The sequence below is a fragment of the Ruditapes philippinarum genome, unplaced genomic scaffold (genome assembly GCF_026571515.1).
Source record: "Ruditapes philippinarum isolate M1 unplaced genomic scaffold, ASM2657151v2 ctg7468_1_1_1_1, whole genome shotgun sequence".
Taxonomy (NCBI): domain Eukaryota; kingdom Metazoa; phylum Mollusca; class Bivalvia; order Venerida; family Veneridae; genus Ruditapes; species Ruditapes philippinarum.
Genome location: NW_026861362.1, coordinates 11891 through 38271, shown reverse-complemented (window position 1 = coordinate 38271; position 26381 = coordinate 11891). Strand labels below are relative to the sequence as shown.

General features: G+C 30.6%; 1 protein-coding gene across 1 annotated transcript; it reads right to left on the bottom strand.

The window, feature by feature from the left end:
* Nucleotides 1-10313: 10313 nt before the first annotated feature.
* On the bottom strand, nt 10314-20423 carry LOC132715394 (sialate:O-sulfotransferase 1-like). Its single transcript, XM_060698393.1, has 3 exons — nt 20009-20423; nt 14585-14887; nt 10314-11314 (listed from the first exon to the last, which is right to left on the bottom strand). Exons 1-3 carry the CDS (start codon nt 20349-20351, stop codon nt 10938-10940), a joined length of 1023 nt encoding a protein of 340 aa, XP_060554376.1. The 5' UTR covers nt 20352-20423; the 3' UTR covers nt 10314-10937.
* Between the last annotated feature and the right edge of the window lie 5958 nt (nt 20424-26381).

Below are 26381 nucleotides of genomic sequence, written 5' to 3'. Positions count from 1 at the left end.
GTGTGTAAATGTTGAATCCTGCTTAAGCCGGTGCTAGTGGGCGTCGACGGTAGTTTTCACTTGATAGAAAAGTTCATGAACAGACTCAACTGAGCCGAACCTGCGACATTTTCAATTTTGGAGTGTTGGGCTTTCTTTAGGAATTCTGTTTTTCTCTATTTTATACGGGTATCTTATAGTTCTAAAAATTTCAAAAATACTTTTTATTTTGATCTATACAACAATGATTTGATCTTTCATTGATAAATTAAACCAAGACAAGGATAACATATAACGCAAAATTAATGATGATATCCTTCAGTTTATTTTCTTCTTTCTTCTCAGCTACTGCATTTTCTTTTGTTTATAATTTATGATAGTGTATGAAATTGAGACTCTGTTTTTCTATTACCTGGTAAGAAATTATAGAGAAAAGTGTTTTAATAAAAGAGGCAACACATGAGTGTGTATCTTTATTTATAACATTTTCAAATCTTTTGCATGCAGTTTTACCAAAGTCAATTGTCATAACTCAGGCATTACAGTTCCGATAATAAAATTAAAACCATTGAATCTTTGCATAAAGATTTGTGACTCTCGCCCAAATAGTTCAGAAAAAGAAATATTACTCTATAGTATGTCTTTATTTTGGCTAAGTAACGTGCCATATACATGTAACTCTAACTATACAAATTAGATGTAAAACTTAAAACTAAGGTATAAATCTTCATCTACCAATAACCATTCTCATACAGTTTTCTGATCTAAGCCCAAGTAGTTCAGAAGAAATGCAAACCACAAAATTACCACATATAAAGTCAAGGGTCATAACTATCGCTATATAGTCTGATATCTAAATCAAAACACTGGTGCACAATTTCGCTTATCTATGAACATTCCCATACAATACTGCAATTCTTGCGTCAATTGCTAAATGAGTTTTGATTATTTTAGTGGACAGTCTAATGTCAGAGGTCATGATTTCTGTGTCCTTGCATCTTTTTCAGCATTCTGGTTTTCCTTTTTACCGTTGGTAATATCTGTAAAAGAAGACAACTGTAAGGTTCTTCTGAAAGCCTCCAAAAATCAAGAAAACATCTCACAATGTTTCATGTAGAAATGTAAAAAATACCCACAGCAGCAATTAAAGTTTCTCTTATTTCTTATTAAAAATATCCCATGGAGTCTAGTTAAATGATTAATCGATGCATGTAGTTACTAGCATACAGTGTAAACTAAAATATATTTCACAATGTAGTGACTTGCATAGTGTCTACTGTTTTTCTGAAAATTCAGGCCTTCCATCAGCCTCTGACAAATAAGAAGGAACAAATGTTAATTAATTTCTAACCAAACAGTAGGAGTGAATTCACAGAAATTATGGTCATACTAATGACATATTTCGAAGCGGAAGATGCACAAAACAGACTGTATAACTTAAGTTATATTTAAAAACATTATACAACATGAGTAAGTGAAGATTGCAAAAAAATATCGTTTACGGACATTATTTGCTAGATACCTGCATAGATATCTAAGTAACTTTATCACAACATTTCTCTAATAGCGAGACCAGAAAGGAAACACTTATTCTGATAAACAAAATATGATCAAATTACAATGACAGTGCTTCTGTCACCAGCAGGTTTTTCAATACTGTTTCATTCCTATTAATTTCAATTGGAAAGAAAAACAAAATTTCTTTTCATATCAATGTTAGTTGCATTGATAGAATAATATATTGTTACAATGGCACTGCAAATCGTGAAAATACACGCCTAAAGTGTTTAATCAGGGAATGGGATCAAAATTATGACTGTTGAAGTTCAAAGGACTGGAACAAGAAAGGAAGCATATTCTACAAAAAGTGATTAGTGAACTCTTGTTACACTTAAAGGGAGACACAGGCAAAATTTTCATTTCTTAGTTTTGAAATTTTCATTCATTATTCTGTAAATGTCCTCAAAATGAATACACTAAACAGTCAAAGGAACAAAACTTTTCTCCATATAAAGAATAAAATAGTGTTTTCCTAACTTGACCCGCGTGGGTCAGGTTAGAGCGCTAAAATTTCACATTAGTTGTCACTCTGTACTCTGGAAACGTTAAAAAACATGTCAAATCAATTACTTAGACTTGTTTCAATCATACAATATCCACAATATTTGTTATTTTAACTTCCAGGGTTTGTTCAAATCGCATGACTTGTTTTTAAACTATTCGGTGATTCTGTTTGCGTCAAAATTTCGTTCAACATATATAGATATATTTAAACTTCAAACCCAAAATATATAGAATTTATACAGAAATTCATGTTGGGACTTTAAGAAATGTCATTTTAGGGTGATTTGAGTACAGAAAATCATTTTTATATTTTTGCCATTATTTTGCCTAAGTATCCCTTTAAAATCAGGTTCATTGTTATCTAATAAAGGTTGAAGAATAGTCCTCATAGCCTAATAGCGCGTTGATTGGTCACTACTAGTATTCCCCCTCACTCACTCTACAATCCCACTACTTTTCAAAAAATGTAAGATGCAGTGTTTTTCATTTTAAACGTTTTAGGTATTGTTGAAATGGTTTAATCCTTCGGGATCATTGATGCCAACACTATTGAGTGTTGAGAATTGAGTATCGCTCAAGCCGGTGCTAGGGGGCGTGAGGGATGTTGCACATATCCATTATCCCTCATGTACAGACTCAATCAAACCGAGTCTGCAATTCTTATTTAATTTTGTTGTGATTAATGCTTCCGAGGGATCACTTTGTTTCCAGAATTTTTAATATTTGGTATGTGCTTTTAATTCAATTTCCCATAAAAACAAAAACATGATACATATATATTAGTAATATATTTGTATGTACATGGTTTTGAGAGGTAGAAGGTGTGGTGTGGGTGAGGAGGGGGAGGGCCGGGGGTAGTGACCAGTCAACGCAAAAAACACCTATGGATACAACATTGAGATGCAAGTCACAAAATTATTAGAGGGATGTTTAGGTCTGTTCAGTTCTGATCACATGTGTCAGTCCGCGTCTGAAACAGAGGCCTTTGGAGGAATGTGGAATCTGTCTTTTCATTTGTACAGGCAGTGACTTTCATAGTGTATATATATACGAATGAAGTGGCTTGCTTGGAATGTATACATTTACATGTAGTAACTTATAGAGTGTATACAAACGAACCAACAAATTTTTTGTGACCCCTCTGTATTAACTTTTGGCTAAGTCCATTGATTTAGGTTTAGTAGATTGTTTGCAGATTAAATTAAGGTAATCGTTAGTAAAATAAAGTTTTAAAACAGATGTCATTAATGGTTTCACTCCATAACGCCGTGGATATTACAAATGACCCGTATTCTGGGTTTGATGATTTAGAGTCGTGTGTCATTAAGTAGTCTGAGAAGAGAATTGAGGGATTTCAAAATAACCTGACACAAATGTTAACAACATCAAGTGTCGCCCGAGAGATCCAGGCCCGTACGTTAAAGGTCAAGGTCACACTTAGATGTTTATAGTCATCATTTTATGCATTTGTTCATATAATGAATAGATTGTCCTGTTCCGGAAGTTTGTAATTCAGGAACCATGTTCACCACATCAAGACGATGTGTCGCACCCAAGACCAAGATCAGTTGGTGTAAGGTCAAGATCAAGCGTAGCGATTAATCATCTAAATGTGTTATATAAGGTATACAAGGCCAGAGGTAAGCCATTAATTAATGGATTTTGAAACTACTTGAACATCAAGCATGTCGCGCTCAAGATCCAGGCCGGTAGCTCAATGTCACACTTAGAGAATAGATTTTATCTGGTCCTGCATACTTGTACATAGTCTATAGATTGTCGTGTCCATGTAATTACTTGGTGATTCATAGCGGGGGTCCATTGTCAGACGTTTACCAAATCGAGATGTGTCGCACGCAAGACCAAGTAGCGTTGGTTAAAGGCCAAGGCCACACATAGAGTAAGTCATCATGTTCTGCAAATTTCACAAAATGATTATATGGTCATTTTGTGCCAGAAGTTTGTTATTCGTGGATTTTAAATGACAAATGCTCAACCAAAATGTGTCGCGCCCAAGATCTAAATCGATAGTTCAAAGTTACACTTAGAGGTTACATATCGCTAGGTCATACCTAGTTTAAAGACGGCCATGCCCGGGTCAGAGGTAAGTAATTTATGGACGATTTTATATATTTTTTATTCGGCAAAACTACAGGGCCAGGTGTTGAGGCGGTAACGCGTCCGCCTACCACTCCAAAGGTCCCGAGTTTGAGTCATTAATGAGAGTATGATATAGTTTTCCAATGTCAATGTATACTATTTTGCAGAAAGCAAGGACAATGTCATTCCAAATTATCTTAGACAGGGCAACGCCATTCCGTTAAGTCACAAATAAGACAGGACAAAATTAAAATTAGACTGAACAGTTTCGTCTCTTGCCACATCAAACTAGTATAAATTTATATATCCAATACATATCAATATATATCATGTATTTCACGACGCATGTACATACCGAACAAAGCAACAAACAACCAAACCAGATTCAGTAAGATTTTAAACAACGAACATAACACCTTGACTTTTAACAATTTCATTTCACTGATACACTACAATTGCACTAGACTTTAGGGGCACACATAGGCAACAGACACACTTAAATCATGACATAAACCACATTGACAATATATGCATATAGATCATGATGGAATATGAACAAAAACTCAAAAAAAAACGTATTCGGAAAAATCATTAATAACGTAAATAATTATTTTGTTTCTTTAATATACACAGAATTAAACAGAATAATTGTAGATTTTTATCTGGCATACTGTTTATTATGTTTAAAATAATGTAATGAGATATAATTACATGCAAGTAATGAATTGAATTTAATAAATAATGGACCAGCTAAGATAATTTAAAGACATGTTTTACAACAACAACTCAGTTAAGCAGGAAGAATAATAATCTATAGAATATATCAATTTGCCTTTACATTCTACGTTTAATTAGTAACAAAGAAGAGATAATACATTGCATAAAACATGGAAAATAGAAGTTGATTAAAATATTTTGGCATCTTGGTATATACTGTTTCAAGCTTCAATTAGGATTTATTTGGTGATAAGCACATACTTTTTTTATGCTAATATGCAAATCTGATATGCTTCATCTGTTCTTGCTAGTTCACTGCTCAAGTTGCCTCTATTCATTTGGAACAGACCAGCATAACTTATGCAAACCAAGGTATAAGTATTATAGTCATTCAAGTCATACTAACTAATAAAGAATCAAGACTGTTTCAGAAAAGCCAAATAGGGCTACTATGTCCTCTATTTCAATTAGTATCATGCACGTCAATCATGCTTCTAAAGTAACATCGCAACCACTATATATCAGTAAATAACACTCAATAATCAATCAAGCGACGAGACAATACATCTAACACTACATACAAATAACACAGCATGAGAATCAACCAATCACTATATTATGAATTAGAGGTTGTTTTTTTTTTCGCTTTTTTTCTTTTTTGAAAAAAAAAACAACAAACAAAAATGCATGTCTCCCATAGATAAATAGAACATTTTTGTCTTTGCTGCAACATGTTACATACAGCAAACATTAATTTTCTCCTAGCTGATTTAAACAAGACATATCTAATTATCTATGCTTTTTTGCGCATTAAAACAATCCAGCTTTCCTGGTACTTTTTGACAGTTTTAAATGATTTTCTAAGACACACATTAACGCCTCCTTCTCTTCGTTGCTCCAAGTGTATTTATCTGAAATATATTAAAACAAACCTCTGGTACATTTGATAACCTTTATAAATTAGTGATGTACTTGTTTGATTCTAAAATGCTAAAAAGTGAAGGAAGTCTTAAAACTGAAAGTTAATATCCTTTCCCACAGAAATTCGAACATTAAAAGTAACAATTTTTAATTGATTAAACAAACAACAAAGAATTAAATTCTTTCAAAAACGTTGGTGGAGATGCTACTGGCATATCTTTGCCAGAAGAACTACGCAATATCAAAAAGTATTCATGCTCTAATATAAATAGTACCAGTGAAAGTAATGTTTATCATTTTAAGATTTAGGTTATTGCATAAACCAATGGTGGAGTTGGACACACATTGTTTCAATCATATTATACATGTATATAATGAAGAAAATAAACAAAGCCCCACAATTCTAGTAAAAATGGTCGAAGCCTAACTTCTCTGCTTTATGGCCCTCCATATAAAGGCTTTTGACTATACATTCTCAGTAAAATCTTAAATGCATAAAGTTCGGTATATAATAATATTGAATAATAAAATTGTTGAGACATTTGATCAGAGTAATCTGAAAAGAATTTTAGAAAGACCTTTGACATTAAAAATGACGCAATTTTATACTTTTTATATGTATGCATGTCTATCTACAAATCTTCACAGTTATTCGAAAAAAATCGTGACATAGTTAATACAGGATTGAATCTTTATTATTCATTGAATAATATAATCAATGTTAAGAAACAATCATATTGTTCACTTTCAAGAGCTATGTGTCATGAACAATGATACACATTTAAAACAAACTAGCCATAATTTGTTGCATGCATGCAAATTTGATTTCAAACTAGAACGGAGTCTAAAGGACATGGATGCCCCCACAAACAAGAGCACTAACATTTATTTTTGTTTAGGCAAAGACCATAACTTTAGCATCACAGTTCAGTTCTGATATTAAGAATAAAGCCAACTTGCTTAACTTCACTTACCAATGAACTTTTCTTTCAAATTTGGTGACTCCATTTCACATAGTTAAGGAGCAACAAATACTACAAGAACATCTCTTTTTTGTATATTATACTAAAATCAATCCTCATAACTCAGGCATTACGGGGATTTTTCAATATATAAAGAGACAGTGTTCATATCATTTATTTGATACATCCAACGGTTATATTCAATACAAAAAAACAAAGTTCATTCATTTCTGAATACAATCTGATCATATTAAAGAAATCCATAAAACATTTTAAAAGTTACAGAATTTATAAGACAGTCAGGTTTGCACTATCGCCCCGCACAAAAATATGTCGCTACGTCAGCGACGTCGTTCGCGCAGTTAAATGCGTCATGTTATACTTAAAATACATGTACTGTGTTGTATTAAAAAGGTTTATCACGGAATGTAAAATGTATAGGGTTTACGTGACCGTTCTTTTAGGTTTTTATTTGAGAATTTTCACATTGATATAAATGCGTAATAGTATTGTTATATCACCAAAGATTAAAGATTATTGTTCCGGAGACATAACTGAAAACTTTATCATTTGATATTTTGCATTGCTTAATCCCGCCCGTCTGTCATAAATATGGATCTTTACATAACCAAAAAGTGATATTACCAAGCTCTCTAAATTACCGGTCCAATGAAGTGTACAGTGTAGTGGTATAGTAATCATATATTAAGAAAACTCATTACCGCCTGGGCGGGGTCAATTCTAACCCCTTTACCCTAATTTGAACTATTTAGATAGTGGTCTTCAAGTCAGTTGCTTGTGTAAAATATTCAAGCTGTACGCCTTTTAGTTCTAGAGAAGATATAATGTTTAAAACATAATTCTAATAATTACTTTTGGTCGCCCTTTTGTTAAAAAACAAATTCCTTAAACAACTTTTGAATTTCTGTTTCTAAAGGTATCATCCTTGTAAGTTTAGTTAAAACTGGATGCACCTAATTTTTAGAGTTCATGGTTTGTCTTTCTTTAGGACATTGAGTACCTTTGTTATTGTCATTTGGTTTACTTTTATATGTTTTTACATTATCATTTTGGTGTTTTACTTATTTAACCTTTTGTCACCATAACAACTGTTAGAATTTTACTTGACGAGATTCATTTTATTTAAACTGTCTCATTTAGAGGAACATGGTTTGAATGATTTAAGAGTGAGGTTTGTTGCACCATTAACCGGTTAAAACCCCTCAGTAGTACTTGTGCTGCTTACCGTTCCAAGGCGGCGCCACTCTGTGTTCCTCAAATGTATGTCTATGTTGTTTTATGCAGTTTCGGTGTCACTTTTGCTTGTGTCCCTTATTGTTTCATGGTCTACGATAAGTATCTTCCCGTTTGCCCCTAATTTTATTTCTTTAACCCCCCCCCCCTTTCCCTAGGTCTCTTGTCCCCTTCCCCTGTGCCCTCTGACTTTGTGGGCCTATTATCCAATCATTTATTTCTTTTCTTTGAATTTCATATCAGTTAGAAATCATATATCATTTTAGTGATTAGCATGTCCGTGCTCTGCCTTGTGCCCTGTCCTGTGTTTCTGGGGGGTCCGTCTTGGCTCCTTGCTCCTTATACTGCACAACAACAGGTGTCAAGTGTTATGTGGCAGCTGTAAAAAGTTGCTCCGTACTTCACTTCAATGTTTTTATATATTTCTGGTCCTTCGGGATCATTGATGCCAGCACTATTCAGTGTTGAGTACAGCTCAGGTGCTCTGGGGCGTGAGGAATGCTGCACTTATTCTTTTTTCCCCTACAGACTCAATCAAATCGAGCCAACAAATATCATGTAATTTATTTGTAATTAATGCTTCCGAGGGATAATTTTGTTTCCAGATTTTTATACTTCACAACAGCAGGTGTCAAATGTTGTGTGACAGCTATAAAAAGTTGCCCGTTTTTCTGGTTCTTCGGGATGATTGATGCCAGCACTATTTAGTGTTGACAATTGCGTACCGGTGATAGGGGGTGTGAGGGATGTTGTACTTATTCTTTATCCCTCATGTACAGACTCAATAAAACTGAGTCTACAATTTTTATGTTATTTTGTTGTGATAAATGCTCCCGAGGGATCACTTTTTTCCAGATTTTTAAAATCAATGGCATTGCATAAAAGGTCTCCCTAAAACCGTATACTGGTCAAGATTAAACTTTTGGTTGTTTTCTAGTAAGCGGTCGCTATAAATCAAATGCTTCATTTTGTTTTGTTATTATTTTACATTGTTCGTTTTTATTCATTTTGTTAACCTGTTTGTTGTTTTACTGAGTTATTTGCTACTGGTTCTGTATTTGTAATGCGTTCATATAATATGATGCCATTCCTTGTTGACCTTGTTAGTCATATTTTGGCACTAACTCATTTGTCAAAATATAAACAAAACCAGGATATACTACTTTAAACATTGTAACAAAATATATAATTCCTAAAACTTTAAAACAAAACTTCTTTATTATATAGCCATAATTATGCCCCTAGCATCGATTACGCGGTTCTTAATTTCGGCGGCCTTTTTGTAAAATTTAGATTAACGGGGTTAAAATACTTAAAGCTCTTATACACTTTTTTAGAGAGGTCTTCAACAAATCCATAATGCTAGCTTCAGAGCTGAAAATATGCCACTTCGAAACAAATATACAGAAGAAAATTCAAAGTTTGCTTGTTTGATTGGATTTTACTTCGTCACATGAACACAGTATCGTAAATATGGCTACGTTCTAGCTTTATTGGTGCGTTCTTAAAGCTAGCTATATAACTTCTAAGTATGAAAGAATACAAAGTCCCTGTCAAAAATCTAAGACACTGCGGTGAAGTCAACAACATTAAACACTCGGACGCCCTCGTAAATTCAAAGTATCATACTCAGAAAAAAATATATTATTATAATATTTTAATATCTTTACAATATTTAAGAATATGACTAGAGAATTTCCACTTTCTATCAACTTATGTCAAAAACCTCACAAAGTCGCATACATGATAAATTAATTATCTTGTGAACACGATGTCCATTTCCAAAAAAAAATGTTTAATTGCAATTGTGGATTTATCGTTTCTTATTCGAATGTACTTTAATTACTTAACACAAAGTCACTAATGGGCCTATTGCCTATTGTATAAATATTATATTATTTTAATAAAAAAGGTATGAAGCAAACTATTCTTCCTAAAAATATGTAATGTACTACGATGTGTTCTATTTTCTAACAACACTTAAGCATTAAATCTCATTCGCACCAAAATAAAATGAAAAAAAACGAAACCTTTTTTTTCAGAAGTTCACAGGTATATCAAAACATTATCTATGAAATAATGTCAACTTTTAATTCACAAAAGTGGTACTTAAAAAAGAAAGGAAAATATGTTTATTCATAGATAATTTTGTAATATTTACTTTTTAAATAAACGGTAACAGCAAATGTGTCCTCTAATACACATGTTTTCCATTTTCTAGAATTACCAATATAATTCTTTTTAAACCTATTTTGTTTGCCTTTAACCTTCATAGAGACAACTGTATCAAATTTAAATGCTATAAAAAACAAAATAAAATAAAAAATGACCGTCAAGGCAATCATTTAAACAAATTTAATTGATAGAAGGTTAAAAAATGCTACGTATTTCTTTATTTACGTTTATTTATAGATAATTGTGTAATATTTACTTAAATAAACGGTTACAGCAAAAGTGTCCTCTAATATACATGTTTTTCATTTTCTAAAATTACCAATATAATTCTTTTAAAACCTACTTTTATTAGCCTTTAACCTTCATAGAGCCAACTGTATCAAATTTTAATACTGTGAAGAACAAAATAAAAAATGAACGTCATGGCAATCATTTAAACAAATTTAATTGGTAGAAGGTTTAAAAATGCTACGTATTTCTTAATTAACATGGAAGCAAAGTTCTTTTTGATTTTTTAACTTTTTATATTATTAATACTGTGAAGAACAAAATAAAAAATGACCGTCATGGCAATCATTTAAACAAATTTAATTGGTAGAAGGTTTAAAAATGCTACGTATTTCTTAATTTACATGGAAGCAAAGTTCTTTTTGATTTTTTAACTTTTTATATTATTGTTGCCCTTTCACCTTCAGACTTGTAAATATGTTTTCCTAACGAAATGTCTTTTACATGCATAATTTGAAGTCAAATTGCCTTATAAAGTCATGATTTATCATCTATTGGTAAATGATAAGAATTTAGAACGTCGGTTAATTTCCGTTCAGTGCCTATGGTTATTTTCACCATATCAATAACTTTATTTACAATTCTCCTCAGTTTATTATTGTAAATGTAATCATTTGTCAGCCATTTTGGTATGATTCTTTTAAATCTTCTATTCTTATTACTGGACAAGCAGTACAAAGAGTTATATGTTACTGAAAAGTTTAGAAACGTCATCAAGTGAGAAGTTTCAAGAACTGTGTTTTCAAACAGTTTCTCATATACAAGAACATAAGCCGGTATATTCGTATTTTGTATCCAATAAAGTGCCATATCTTTCCATCTATAAGCCTCCCTTGAAACAAATGATGTCCAAGCTGAAATTAAAAAGAACAATCTGTGTCAAAACAATGTCATAAACAAAAGATATTGAGCTTTCTAACCCTAACCCTAAAAATATATAGCTTCCCTTTTGAAGATAACTTATTTTTTTAAAGAATGAAATTTTCTGCATTATTTTAATGAATCTAATTACATAACTTTTAAATGTTAATGGATTATAGAACAAGTGCTGATCACATTTACAAATGTGGAACGCCTTTAGAAGCTGTTCTGCACAAGGAAGACTTTTTTACAAAGCTGATATTGTAAAACTCAGCTTTGCTAACTATTTCTGAAATAACATGTCATAATCTAGGATTATTTTTTGCAAAACTTTCATTTTTTTATAAATTTACTCATGAGCAAACTGATTTTGAGTATTGTTTATTTTCGAAAGTAAGACAGCAACCATTAAAACACATTATAGAATTCCTTGAAAGCTTATATACTTATTTGTTTTAGATTACCTTCGCTTTGTAAAGGATAGAGCACATCAAAAGCAGGTAATGAAATGTTCGAGAACAGAAAATAATATTTATCATATCTTAGACATAATGTTCATAATGAATTGTTAAGACCATCATAAACAATTATTATCAAGCGATGGTATGACACTGCACTTTTTGATATTGGATTTAATCATCATTTGCTATGGAACCTTGCCATTGCTGATAAACGCAGAAAAGTCTTTGAAATGCATCGTTAGTTCAAATTATTCCTACACACCTAAGACTTTCAGGACTTGAATCTTTAGCCCAGGATGCGCTACAAAAATATATATAAATGAAGTTCTACCATTTTCTCCAAATAAAAACTTTCTTCAAAACTTTTAAAAGCTGTGAAAATGTCAAAAAAGGAACAAAAATATTATGGAGTGGTCAGAAGGAAAGAAACTAACAGTCACAACTTTGTTATTAACAATTTCAGCAGTTTTATTTTTTTTGCTACTGGTTTGTGATTTTAATGACCTGGATAGACAGACTATGTGAATAAAAACGATGTGGAATCACAATTTTGATAGCTCTTTGCGAAAGAAAAAAATCAAAAAGAAAAAATACAAAACAATACATAATAAGCAATTATAAAAATGCAATCACTAAAAAAGTCCTTAACTGGTTAAAACACAAGCAACACTCTAACAGGCTACGTTTATGACATTAGGGACGACATTAATGAACTTAAATATTTTGAGTTTTAAGTTTGTATAATAGTAATGTGTTAAGCTTCCCTGCCTAAAAAGGAAATTATGTTTATACAACAGATATTTTAATTTTAATTTTCTTCGGATACACATGTGTAACTTATGCATTTTTTACTATCTTATGTTAATCTGTTGGAAAAAAATCCAAGTTCTTTAAAAGTGATCAAAGGAAACAGTTTTTACGGACGGACAGAAAGACTGACTTATTGAAATACATAGGGTATATGATTAAACATCCCTGGTGGTAAGCAGAATATAACATTTGAAAACAGAAAAAAGAAGATTGGTCGTAAAATAATTATGCTACCTTAATGAACATTGCTATACATCTCGTAAGTGGCCAAAAAGATGAATTATCTAAACTTGCAAATTGAAACCGATTAATAGTAACAAAAATATGTTTTTCAAGTTTGAAGCAGATATATTAAGAAATGGAGAAGTTATATAAAATACAATGTATTAACATTTCTTCATGAAAATTCTAAGTTCAAGCGTAGTTATAATGACAATTGTGTTGCTAAAATTATGAACCATGTCACATATGATGTGGTTGATTAAAAAAAACATACTTTTAAAACAATTGTGAAAAAATTCACTAAATAAAAACTATAATCAAAAATATGTACGTAAATGCCGCGCTGGGTAAGAAGAACAGTTCTCATTATATTATCTACAGTCATACATAAAATAGTGTGCATAACCTCAATACTGACATCTATCATATTTCAAGTTTCAATACAAAATATGTTCAGTACAATTTGATTTATCATAATATTACTAAATTTACTATATTTGAATAGCAATAAACTTTTTTACATAAGCAGAGAAAGAAGATGAGAAAATGTCCAGATTTTAATTTTCCCATAAATTAGGTTTTACAAAATTATTTTCAGTGCGTGTTGCCTAGTTACGGGACGGTCAGACGTCCGGACGGACGAACGGACTGTCAATGCAGGACAGACGGACGGCAGTTAAACCTGAAATACACTCCAGTTAAACCGGTAGGGGACTAATACAGCTTTTCAGTAATGTTTATTAGCAATGACAATGTTATGTAGTAAATGATAATATTTTATATTGAACAGTACATTGTCATTCAAAGTTATATTTCAAAGAATTCTATAACTTTAATTTTCTTAATTGTCTCATATGTAAATATATAAGGTTTTATTTAAGTTTTTTTTTGCAAATTCAAACTATATATTTCATTCTTAAATATCAATGTAGTGTTGACATGACTGTCTTAACACACGTTTCGTCTTTTGTGCATATTTGTGTGCTGATGATTAATTTTCATTCCTAAAGAAAAATATACATGTCGAATTAAATGAATCTTTAAGTTGTGTTTTTTTTACGTTATAAACAATTCAATATAACTATGAAATATAAAAATGTCCGTCAGTTGTCAGCTTAATATTCCCTTTCATGATTAGAAAATACGTTAAAATCGTTCGACTGTTTGCATCACGTTTTGAATCTGACAATACATTTCAGACTATGATATAGAGGATATTGAATGAGTGTAAGTTCAATACTGAATTTATTGCACGAGTTGAATAAAATTATATTATGCGAGACTCTGGCTAGCATAATATTATCTTATTTAACGAGTTTAATAAATTCAGTAATGATCTTAAACGAATTTAATATTCTATTTATCATACACCCCAAAGAAAAGACCGTTTAAAGTAAAAAAGTCATTTTTCACCGACGTGCCTATGGTATAACACTTACATTAAGCAAGTCTTAACACTTTGTTTGTACAACGCTTATGACGTCACGTCAAAATATATGCACCGCCGTGCAATGCATTTTTACGGAGTCGCAAAATCGTGTGTGATAAAACTAAATTTTACTGGTTAGGTTAGACGAGATAAATTAAAAGTCATATATTAAAAAGGTTATAACAGCAATATCATTATGCTATTTATTCAGACTGCGTAATTTATTCATTTGATTTATAAAGTTGAATAATTAAGATAATAATTATTTCAAAAAATAATTTTTCGACAAATGAATAGTTTTACATATGATTTAAAAATAAAAGAAAAACATGAGCACATACTTGTTGTTCTAAATATTTCTTCAGGTGCAATACCTTGTCCGGCGTTGAAATGTGTATCTTTAGTTTTGTCTACTACTCCATGTTGCCTATTGAATTCTGCAGCAAAAGCGTTATAAGGATTTCTTAGAATACATATGGCACTAGAGAAATTAAGCTGTGAAATAGCCATTTTTGCACAGTCGGGATGACCAATTGAACTGTTACTTTTTAAATGCGTTTTCACAATGAATATCTTTCTTCGCATTGGACACTCCTTTGACCCGACAAAATTCCAATCAGTATATATACTGCCCGTATAGTATCCTTGAAAATGACAAATAAGAACAGTAGAATATTATTCAATGTAAATCCATTATGTTATAATTTGCAAAAAAAATAGAGATATAAGACAGAAGAGTTTAAAGCATATATCTTATCATGCAATATATTACGTGAATGAAAAGATAATCATTGAAATATTCTTTTTACTAAATCAATGCATACTGTCACAAAATCTTAACACTTTACAAAACAAAAATTTACAAGCAACAACAAGAAGAACAACATATAACAGTATCCGACTTACTGAGCTTTCATGTTCATGAGTTATAAATATTTTGTCCAAGCAACACTTTTAAAATAACTTTAAAAATGGTTTTAAACGGAAATATATATAATTTTATTAAGACACTGGATGATATCATATTAAGATTTGATAAGGCATTACGATAAAAATTTACCTTGCTTAAATTTGATAATAATATATATTTATGATTGCCACACAGCCTCTTTGTTTCTTCAAGAGAAACCCGTTTTGACATTAAACAAGGTAACTATGCTTTATTAAAAAGTCTAAATACTATAAATGGTCGAAAATATAAATACACATTGTCATTAAAAATAGCATTATTTTTTAAGAAAAGGCCAATTGTAATTGACCTGTGATAAGGAAAGCAGCTTCTTATACATAGTTTATTCATTATTTTATCCCATTAAGAGATATTCAGTAACAATTCTATAAACCTCTGTAATAAAACAATGACGGAATCTTTATCGAAGCAATGCTACATTCCAAAAAGGTAAGGTGTGTGTATCGTAGTTTTACAGAGACAAACATTCAAAATCTGAACTTTGAATAATTTAACTTGTTAGTTAAGTAAAGCATGTTGTTATATATGTGTTTTGTAACCCAATAAATCACTAAATGAAATAGTTGTTCCATATATCATAAAGCAAAAGGACCCCAAAGTATAAAATTATTTTTCATTTCAGGCAACATGTCATTTGTCCAAATATCTATCATCTTTGTAAATAAATTATTAAGGTTTACATTATGCAAATCAATTGTCACATTTTGTCATTGAGAGTCAAGGAAAAGTAAAGATCGGGGTAAACTTAAATTACGTCATATGACGGTTGTGTCAAACGTGTTGCAACATGAATCTACATAAATAGGAATAAAGATCAACAAGGTAAGGTGACGTTCAAGGAACACGAAGCCTCCGACGACACAATCCCGTCACAACAACAGGTTATCAAGAAGGCACCGAACTTAACATGAGAGGAGATGAGACAAGGGCGATGAAAGTAGGGGAAGGATATGTTATAAGTATAAATGGTAAGTACTGAAAGAGGCCGGTATGGTATTAAAAAACAAGGGGTGTAAGAAAAGAAAAAATATTGGGGAAGAATAGCAATAAGCGGGACAGGAGGGAAATGGCAGGATAATTATTTCCGCCAAAGACAGCAAAATAGACACCACAAAACGTGCACACATTTAAAACAAAAAACAAACAAGTTCTATGACTTGACTTTCAATGTCGTGACCATTTACAAGTCTATGGCATGCCTGAATTGATCATCTTGATAAATACACGATTATTAGTAGCTTGAGTAGGCATTTATCACAACAGCAAAATTATTGTAAGTAAGTATTATCAGAAAAAGCAATTAATTGTCACAAAGATTAAGAACATGTAGAGATTTTGTTAAAATTTACTTAGATCTTATTGAAGTTATTCATATTATAATATATAATAAATGAAAAAATCATAAAAGCAACCACCGAATACTACAAACGGGCAAACATTTATGATATGATCTTTCAGGTGAAGATCCTAGGTAATTGTTCTTGAAATAACTCGATATAAAAAGTCTATGGTATGTGTATTTTGTTAAGGAAAAAATCATACCAATCCATAAATGATAAAAAGCTAATTTTACTAAGTTCCTTTATTAAGAAAAGGTCATGTTCAGCTTAAATGGTAAAAAATGTTGTGTTTTTGTTTTGTTCTTTTTTTTTTGTCTTTTTTTTTTTTTCGTTTTTCAAAGTCAGTTACAACTTTCACCAGATTAAGGCAAACTATTTGTGCATAGTCCATTTATTGGTCAAAGTCAACTTCCTTACCATATGTGAAAGTAAATGTTGTGGTATTATTTCCGTCAAGTTTATTAAAATATATTGAGCAGTTTATTAAATGAAGCGGACTTAGATGGTAAGACAACCAGATGGTCAGAAATTACCGTTCGCGATGAGTATAAAAGAATACTCGTACTATAAAAACCACATATATATGAGGGGTGTTCTAATAATACCAGGGATGAAACTTTTTGATAATTAAATTTTTATATGTATACCAATTACTGTAAAAACGTAAAATTGGGCGACTTATTATGTCGTTTCCAGTAGTGTATATTTTGATAGTTCTATGTCATCCTGACCTCTGACCATTGACCTCTTCATCACTGACTGTAGTCTGATTAATCATCTAACCACTCAAACATTTACCAAACGCCTTTATTGTATCACTACTGCGATTTTAACGCATTTACCACCATTCAATAAACGTTATACATTGCTAAATTACTAAATGATAAATTATATCACGTATATCGTTATTTTTCAGGCAAAAAGCAACTTACATTCTCTTAAACAATTTTTCACATTGTAAAAATCATGTTTACTCATTTTAAACAATTAAAAATGATCTATTCTGAGGCAGAAATAGCATTTTATTCATGTATGTTTTTATTGATTATTTTCATGTTCCTATTCAGATTTCTTTTCAAAATTTATGTAAAACTTAATCCGACTTCATTATAGTTGATTTCCTCCCAAACCATATATTTTTACATGATCAATATTACTTTAAGTTGAGAAAAATTAATTATAGGTTGACCTCTTCTAAATTAAATCTGCTATACACAGTCATAGTTGTTATCACTAAAATGGCCATGTACTAGAAAAAAATCAATTAGATTTCAATTAATAGTTATTGTTTCTATAACGTTAGTTATATTAGTTGTCATAGATCCGCATTTGATTGATTATAAAAGTGAAACTATCATTTCATTGTAGCTTGACTATATTTGAATGTGGATGAAAATAATATTTAATAACTTAAAAAAATATCAACATAAATAGATTCTGTCGTATGTAATTTTGCTTCTTAAGGAGAAGCAAGTAAATAACTGCATACATTGTGTTAAAATGTAACAAATTAAAAAATTTAACTGAACTTAATTTTAACATGGTATGGTGACGTAATGATACAATAACGTCATGAAGAAAATTGCATGACGTTACATGTCAAAACAAGTACAAGTGGCTTAGAATCATTAAAGGGCATGAAATGAATAAACCTTTTGTTTGTTATGCATGTAATATTGAAATGAATTTCACTCGTAGAGACCACCAATTATATTTACACTCATGGCTACGCCACTCGTAAAAATATTGCACCTGGTGTCAACTCAGTGAAATATATTTTGATCTTACATGCAAAACAAACAAATATCCTTTGTATTCTTTTTTGATATTGAAATCACAGCTTCAGATTTTGTGGCGTATTTTAAAAAACACCCTAAGTATGTTAAGGAAAATGAATGCGGAATAATAATTCAGATGGTTCTGGCCTTATACACATTAGATGTGTCATAATAATAACTGTTATTTTGATCCATTTTGGCGTTCTTCCGTTTGATATTACATAATGTTCCAATTTATGATATTATGAATAAATATCCACATGTAAATGATCAAAGACAAATGAAGATACCAACCTAGATTATTTAAAATTATAACTATTATAAACAAATAACAAACAAAATATTTTTTAAGTTTTAAAAAATTCTCAGAATTCTAGGTCGGTTTCAATCTGTGAAAAATTTGATATTGTTCAGTTTGGACACGATTAATCAGTAGGCAAGAGTTCAGTGTTCAAGAGATTATTGACTAGAGGGCAAAGCAATAAAATCGAAGATGTTATACCATTTTCGTCTTTTATTAAGGTGAAAGTTTTATGTGTTCAATTAGTCTATAGTCAAATGGTCAGTGGTCTAGAAGTCAGTGTAAAGAATGTAAAATATGATAAACAAGACCAACAAGGAAAGGCGGCGTTCAATGAACGCAACCCCCATATGACCCAGCAACAAGAACCAGTGGCAAGGAACCCAGGTGGACCCCAAACAAAAACAGGACAGGACAAAGACAGAGCACGGACAGGTTAATCACTAAATGATAAATAATTTGTTACTGATTAGGAATTCAAAGAAAACAAATAAATGATTGAATAATAGGCCCACAAAGGGGAAGGGGACAGGAGACCGGGGGAAGGGGCAATAGGAAAGATACATACCGTAGACGAGAAAACAAGGGACACAAGCAAAAGTGTCACCAAAACTGTATCGTCACAAAACCCTCATGATATATACTACTTTATTTTTACTCATAATACCGTTTTTCAGTGTTACATTAGATCATCTATGCTTAGGTTAATAGGCTTATTTAGCTCAAATAAAATCAAATCTAAAACAGGCTTTTTTCCCTAGATTTGGATAATTTCTTTTATAATAGAGCTATAAATTATATTTAACAAATGATAATTGACTTATCTATTTAAAAACAAGATATTTGAATTCAAATAAATATAATCATTGTTGAGATTTTCAGAAACAATTTTACACTCAGTGATTTCTCTGTTTTTAAAAGAACAAAAAAAAAGAAATAGAAATTATCTGCTTCCGGCAAACAGTTTATTTATTATAAACAGTTTATTTATTTTCATTGTTAAGCATAATCTAGACTTTTAAAGTATAAATAAAGTAAAAATCTAACTATCATCATTTTAGAAGCATTTTAGAAATTGCAAAAATCAATATTCTAAAATCTTGGCTGAAAGATAAAGTTTAAGATTATCGTATAATTGATATGCATACGATACAAATATTTAGAATTGTTTTATGCGTACATAATTGACATATCTAAATGAAATATGTCTTAGAATGTTGTCGCCTACTGTACAATTATGTTTATTCTCTACATACAAGTGTCGTCGATAAATGTATATATTCCAAAAACAAAAGAACGAACTATTGTTCTTTATTGTTTGTAAATAAATATTTATGCATATTTCAAATCATTTTTTAATAAAAGCATATTCTTACCTGTTGCTGTTTCTATTAACTGACGTGTCCATGTGTTTCCTGATCCTGGGTAGCTTGCAAGGGCGACAAGTGGTCTCGAAGTATTCAGAAATTCAGGTGATTGATTGCAAATAAATGTTTTCATCTTTTCCCTTAAAAAGCTATTCTGGTTCACTGAATTATTCGAACAAAGTCGAAGCAATGCTTTAAGTGAACTTTCTTCGACGATTTTATATTGACTATTATGTATTGCCTGACTACAACCTTCACGTGTTATGATATTAGATCTACTGAGGTATAAATTATAAATGACTATAACACAAGTTATTATGAGAAGAAGTTGTAAATATTTATGTTTTCTCATAACGATTCTAGTCACTTAAAGAAAACGATGGTTTATTTTGATGTGCTGAAAATGCCCGTGTTTGATCACTGAAAAAGTAGAGGTAATAATTGGAAAGTAAAGTGAATACATGTTTTGATTTAAGCATGTAAGTTTCAGCATAAACCGATAAAATAGTACGACATAGAGAGAGAGATACTCTTTAAGATATTTTGAATAAATTGCATAGGGTCAAAATCAATTAGTTAATATGAACTCAATTAGAAGTATAGTTATATGAGTCTTCTTGTGTGTAACATGTTAGACAGCCTTAATATTGAGTATGTTTCTTTTGAAGCGTACCTTTGCAAATATTTCATAAATAATGATTGCATCCGATGAAATGAAATTGTCGCTTCTAATTAATCTTATCTTACTTCTGTATTTAAGAAATATTGCCCATTTCCAATGGTCTTAGGATAGTGATCTAGGGGTCATTATTTCTCTCGTTTAAGGGGTGAAGTGAAATATGTGTATATGTTTAAAATACAGTTAGCCTATATATGTCAACGGGTGAGAAAAAATGTGCAGCCTAAATGGGACTTGAACCTGGGACTTTCGGAATACCGTACCGCGGCTCTACCGGCCGCTTACACTTTATCTCCTAATAAGTGAACAGGTCTGAACCATGACATGTAAATGTATGTTAATATAAATATTTCACTACACATTGAATACGCATATTCATTATTGCCTGAAACAATCCACGAGAACGTATGTTTTCTTACAATAGATGTAAACTTATTTAATCCAATTGATATCCATTTGAATGAAGCACATTTTATTCTTTCCTTCCTCGGAAGAACAACAAATAAACATGGAGGTTGTCTTATATAAACTCACTTTTTCTTCCGCTATATTATGTATATATCATAATTATGTATATAACATAATTCAATTCGGACGGTATAACGTTTCGTCTTCTAGTCATGTAAGTTTCAATAATTAAAACAATCGATTTTTCAAATTTTTGCTTAAAATAAATAATATCATCCCCATTTAACGTTTATTTTGGGACTTATTTTTTCAGCTCAAGACATTCTTTATGAGAAATTCGTCTATAATTGTGGGGAAAACAGATTTTAATATTCAAGGTTATATTGAAGAAATGTCATTTGAACTTGTGTTAAGGTATAAAATGTAGAGAAAAGTTGTTTGTATGTTGTGTAAACTGTAATTTTATTTCATCACGCGAACTTTAGAAAACAATATTCTTACCTGTGACGTATCCATACAAATATTTCTATCTCTTGAATACACCCTGTCTAGATGTTTTATTCTGTGCCAAACTATTTCCAATTTATAACAATGATATGATAGTAAATATATCTTTGAATCATAATGTTACAAAAAAAGGAAACATAGAATCCCTAAAGAACACCCAACACAACAAGATTGAAAAAGTTCCAGGATCGATTTGATTAAGCCTTTTCATGGACGGGACTGATAAGTGCAAGTTGCCGTCCACGCCCCTAGTACCGGCTTAAGCAGAATTCAATATTTAAACACGCAAATAATGACATTTTGAATTTAGAAACATCCGCAGATGTGTGTATACGACGGTTTTAATGGATTTTTCAATGTGACACTTCTGTGCCACTCCATGAAAATTGACGTATGGTGCCCAAAAATTGGAACGTGTGTACTCTAATCGAGAAAACAATGAAGGAAACTTAACACTTAGACATTTTGAAAAGAATTAGCCTTCGGCCAGTTTTCTCATTGCGTTAGCTTTGAAGCATTTTTTTTCTTTCATAATGTATTTGTACAGGTATTGATTCATTCATAAAAAAACACATTTCACTCTTGAACTAATAATATTGTAACAAGTGATGTTATGTTAGCAAATTATATAACTTGTATCAATTTTGAATTTATTGATATTATTTTCATGCTTTTCAGTGGATTACTGATTTATCCGTGAAAACTGTATTTGATTATTTCACCGTGAAAACTATCAAAATATAATTTCACATTTTTCAATGATGAGACTACTTTTTTTTAAAGATTTTCACCATGTGATACTTCAATTTTATTGTTGACTATTCTGACAGTGTCAGGGCTGTTTAGAGAAAAGCAATGCTGAAATTGATAAATAACTGAAATTTTAAATAAAAATAAGAAAACTTACTTCAATTCATTCAAATTACCAATCACTAAATGCCGTCTCTAAATTTTCGTTTCCTTTTACAGTTTGAACAAAAAAATCCTTCAAACTGCAAAAAAAAACTGCTCTTGATGACATTTGGGCATATTTAAGTATCCTACGAGCAATAACTGCCTAATAACTTCAAAAGCAATGACAGGAGTCAGCCCAAAAAATAAGTAAACAATCCAGCGTTTGTAAGGCACCCTGTCAAAAAATCTATGTTTTCCAATTTTCTAGCCGCTTTTTTGATGTTTATACATCAGTCAACACTTATTTATAGTCTGTAACAATCCCCAAATCCGTTTTCTTTCTTCTAAAAAGATATTTGACTAACAAAACCAAATGATATTACTGTGAATCAAACACAATTGTTTTCTTCCCGTGGAATACACAACTTTTAAAAATGGCGGCCGCTAACATTTCACAGAGCCAGGTCTAATATAAATTCGCCGTTAGCAACAGAAATAAGGAAAGATGGTTTGACTTCTTCTCCTAGACAAGAATTGTTTGTTTCATTATTAAACAACTTTTATTATTTGAATAAAATGAATAATATCATCGCCATTTCACGTTGAATGTTGAACTTATTTCCAGCCCAAGACTTCTTGTATTTTATGAGAAATTCGACTAAATGAGGCTACCAGTGGAGAAAACGGTTTTTATTTTAAAGTTAATATTAAAAAAAAAAATCATTTGAACTTGTTGTTTAGCATGAAATAAAAAGAAAATGTGTTTGTTGTGTAAACTCGTGACTACCCAACTCAAGAGAATGCTGCTTTTAAAGCTCACTCGATGAAATAAGATTTCATCTTACAGACAAACAAACAAATATCCTCTATTTAATCACATCCCCTAGACCTAAAGAGAGCCAAAATATCTTAATACAATATAATTCTCTTTTCATGGTAATAATGGAAGGAGAAATAAATGCAATTTACTATTAATTCATAAGTTTCAGGTCAGTACAAAAAAAGACTGAATGAGCGATTATATACGTCAATTGTATATGGCGGTAATTTTCAAAATGGCAGCCATGTAGAATAGCAGGGGGTTTCTTTAAAACTATCTAAACTACAGGGACCTTTTTTCCCGCCCCATTAAATTTTAGAGGTCTTGATGAAAAAAAATATACGCCGTATTTTGTTGAATGTTTAATGGAAATTCGAAAATTAAACTATTACCAAGTATTTAATAAACATAAATAGTCTGATAAATTTTAATTTAATATTGATCTTATCTTGCAAGGCAATCCTGCTTCCATGAAAAAGATATAATTGAGCAATCAATAGTTAAATAGAAAAAAGAAGCCTATACTAATGTGTAATAAGTATTTGCCAATTGCTAAACATTTTGTAAATTTTAAGTTCTGTTATTGTTCTCTTTATGTAACTTTATTATTTAATACCTGAGGTTAACTAAAGTTACTTGTATCGGAAAAATAGCAGCTGAAAACGTTTTCACGGTGGTTATCAATATTTGATTTTATCATCTATACTTTTAGCAAATATTATAAATTATTCATGCGAACTTATCAACAACAACATTGTAATTTGTAACACAAACTTTGATATCCCCTAATAATCATTTGCTATTTTTTATCTTCAACAAACATTGTTTGATATAACTACCTTTCTTGTGTGTCGTGTTCATCATGATACGAATATAAACCAGATATGCCACAGTGTTTGTAATACCACAAATTTTGCCACAAGCTGCTACATACTGCAATAGATCATTATCTTTCAAAGGACACATATGACTTTCAATGTAAAGAAGTAATACCAAAGTAACAAAATGAAAATACAGACATAAAATCTTCGAATTTTGACCTTCAATTGTAACCTTAAATTTCGTCTAATTGACATGTTGAAATGAAAATTAAAGCGACAGATCCTTCTACTGGCAAAAGGTTTATAAAATGATACTTGCTTGACCTTTAAGGGTGATCTTGATCATGAGCCTGCACATTTGGATGCATTGTTTTGAATACTGTTTTTTTATAAGGATAACAATTAAGCATAGTTTAGAGTAAAACCTTCAAGGGGTACACCGACCGCTGGAGTTCAAGTTGCACTAAATGATAAGATATCTTATTAATATGATAGAAATCAATTTTAAATTCTAAGTAAAAAATATTTGTTCTAATTTGCTGACTTATGTGATAAAAATATGACTGTTTGAGTGTTTTGCTCTTATACTTTTTTTAGACGATAAAAGTCTGCAACATTATCAGGAAGCATATTTTTCTGGTTATTTTCTTATCAATTAGCATTTTAGACTTAATCTTAGACTGACAATATTTGCATGGTTATGCTTAGCTTTCTTCAATGAAGCATAAATTTAAGAAAATATATACTATAATAATAATAACAAACAATGCCTGCATAAACTTTATCTATGTTGGAGGTAATTTAGCCTTTTCAGAAAAATTGTGGTTAATCACAAACAAAATGTTGCCATCATAATTACTTTGACAACTTTGTAAATTTAGACTTATTGAAAGTATTGGTAAGAGGCAATATTTTTAAACCTGTTTAAACAAGAATTCTTATCTTTATGCAAACAATATTTGAAAATTTGTCAAAATTACGATTTAACGTACCATTGGTAAGATAAAAAAAATCATTTTCAAGGTAGAATTATAATTTTTGATGATAAAAAGCTAAAATGATGTTCTAACATTACCCAACCCTGTTTGATAAAAATGTATATTTTAGATATATGTTCAGGAAAATAATATAAACTTGATTTCAATTCATAACTTCACGGGCATGAGAATACAAATGAACTCAAATTCATCAAAATCAATGTATAATTTAATATATACACTAAATCAATCGATTTATATAGAAAAAGAATGATTTAAAAAATACATTTTACAACTTCATTGTCGGTCACTGAAAGCTACTGAACCTTAATATATGTTCTTTATGGTTCATGAAAAAAACAACATACACAGTTTTGCATTAATAAGAACTTTGTAACATTCAAAGTTATCTATAATGATTATAAAAAAACTAAGTTTAAATGTTAATTGTATGCATTTAGTATCAATAAATCACAAAAATTAACTTAAGTTGCTCGTACGTTCAAATATTGCCGAATCAGTTTTGACAAAACAGGCCATGCATCTCCAGTGTCTGACATGTCGCTTAGTGCGTCTTTACAATATAAAGGTAAAACACACAAGGATTAACCAATTTTGTACACAGAAGACAGTTTACCCTTAAAATTAAAATGTCTCTTGAACAACCTCTTCAATACTTTACGCATTTACATTTTGTAAGTGTGCTTTATGTTATTTTGCATTGCAAACACAAAATTTATATTATTTTATATGCACGCGTAAATTATAAAAGAACAAGAATAAAATAAGAAACAAATAATAAAAGAACAATGCACTTCGTTTTAGTGTGTGTATTTACTCACCAGTTAAATGCATTGTTCTGTACCAAATATATTTCATCTGGGTGTTATACAGAAATTGTTACTAGATGTATCTGTAATTCGTTTTGCATATTCAATCAACGACATTAACGATTCCATGAATTATTATGTGATGCTTTCGTAGAGACATGTCGATAGAAAAATTATATTCTTAACTGCAAATTGTGATCTTCAAAAATAATGATGAAATGATGTTTACAAGTGAAGTGTATGAATATAAAGTTGATGTTTCATTTTGCCAATGAAGAAGATAAAATAGAGCTCTGTCTATTCTTTTGATAGGTAAACTGTTTTTAAAATGTGTTATGCTATAGTTAACGGACACTACATTGCCAGCATTTCTTCATTATCATTTTACTCAAATTCTTGACGTTATATATACTTTAGAAACATTATTAGAAGTATTTGATTTGTAA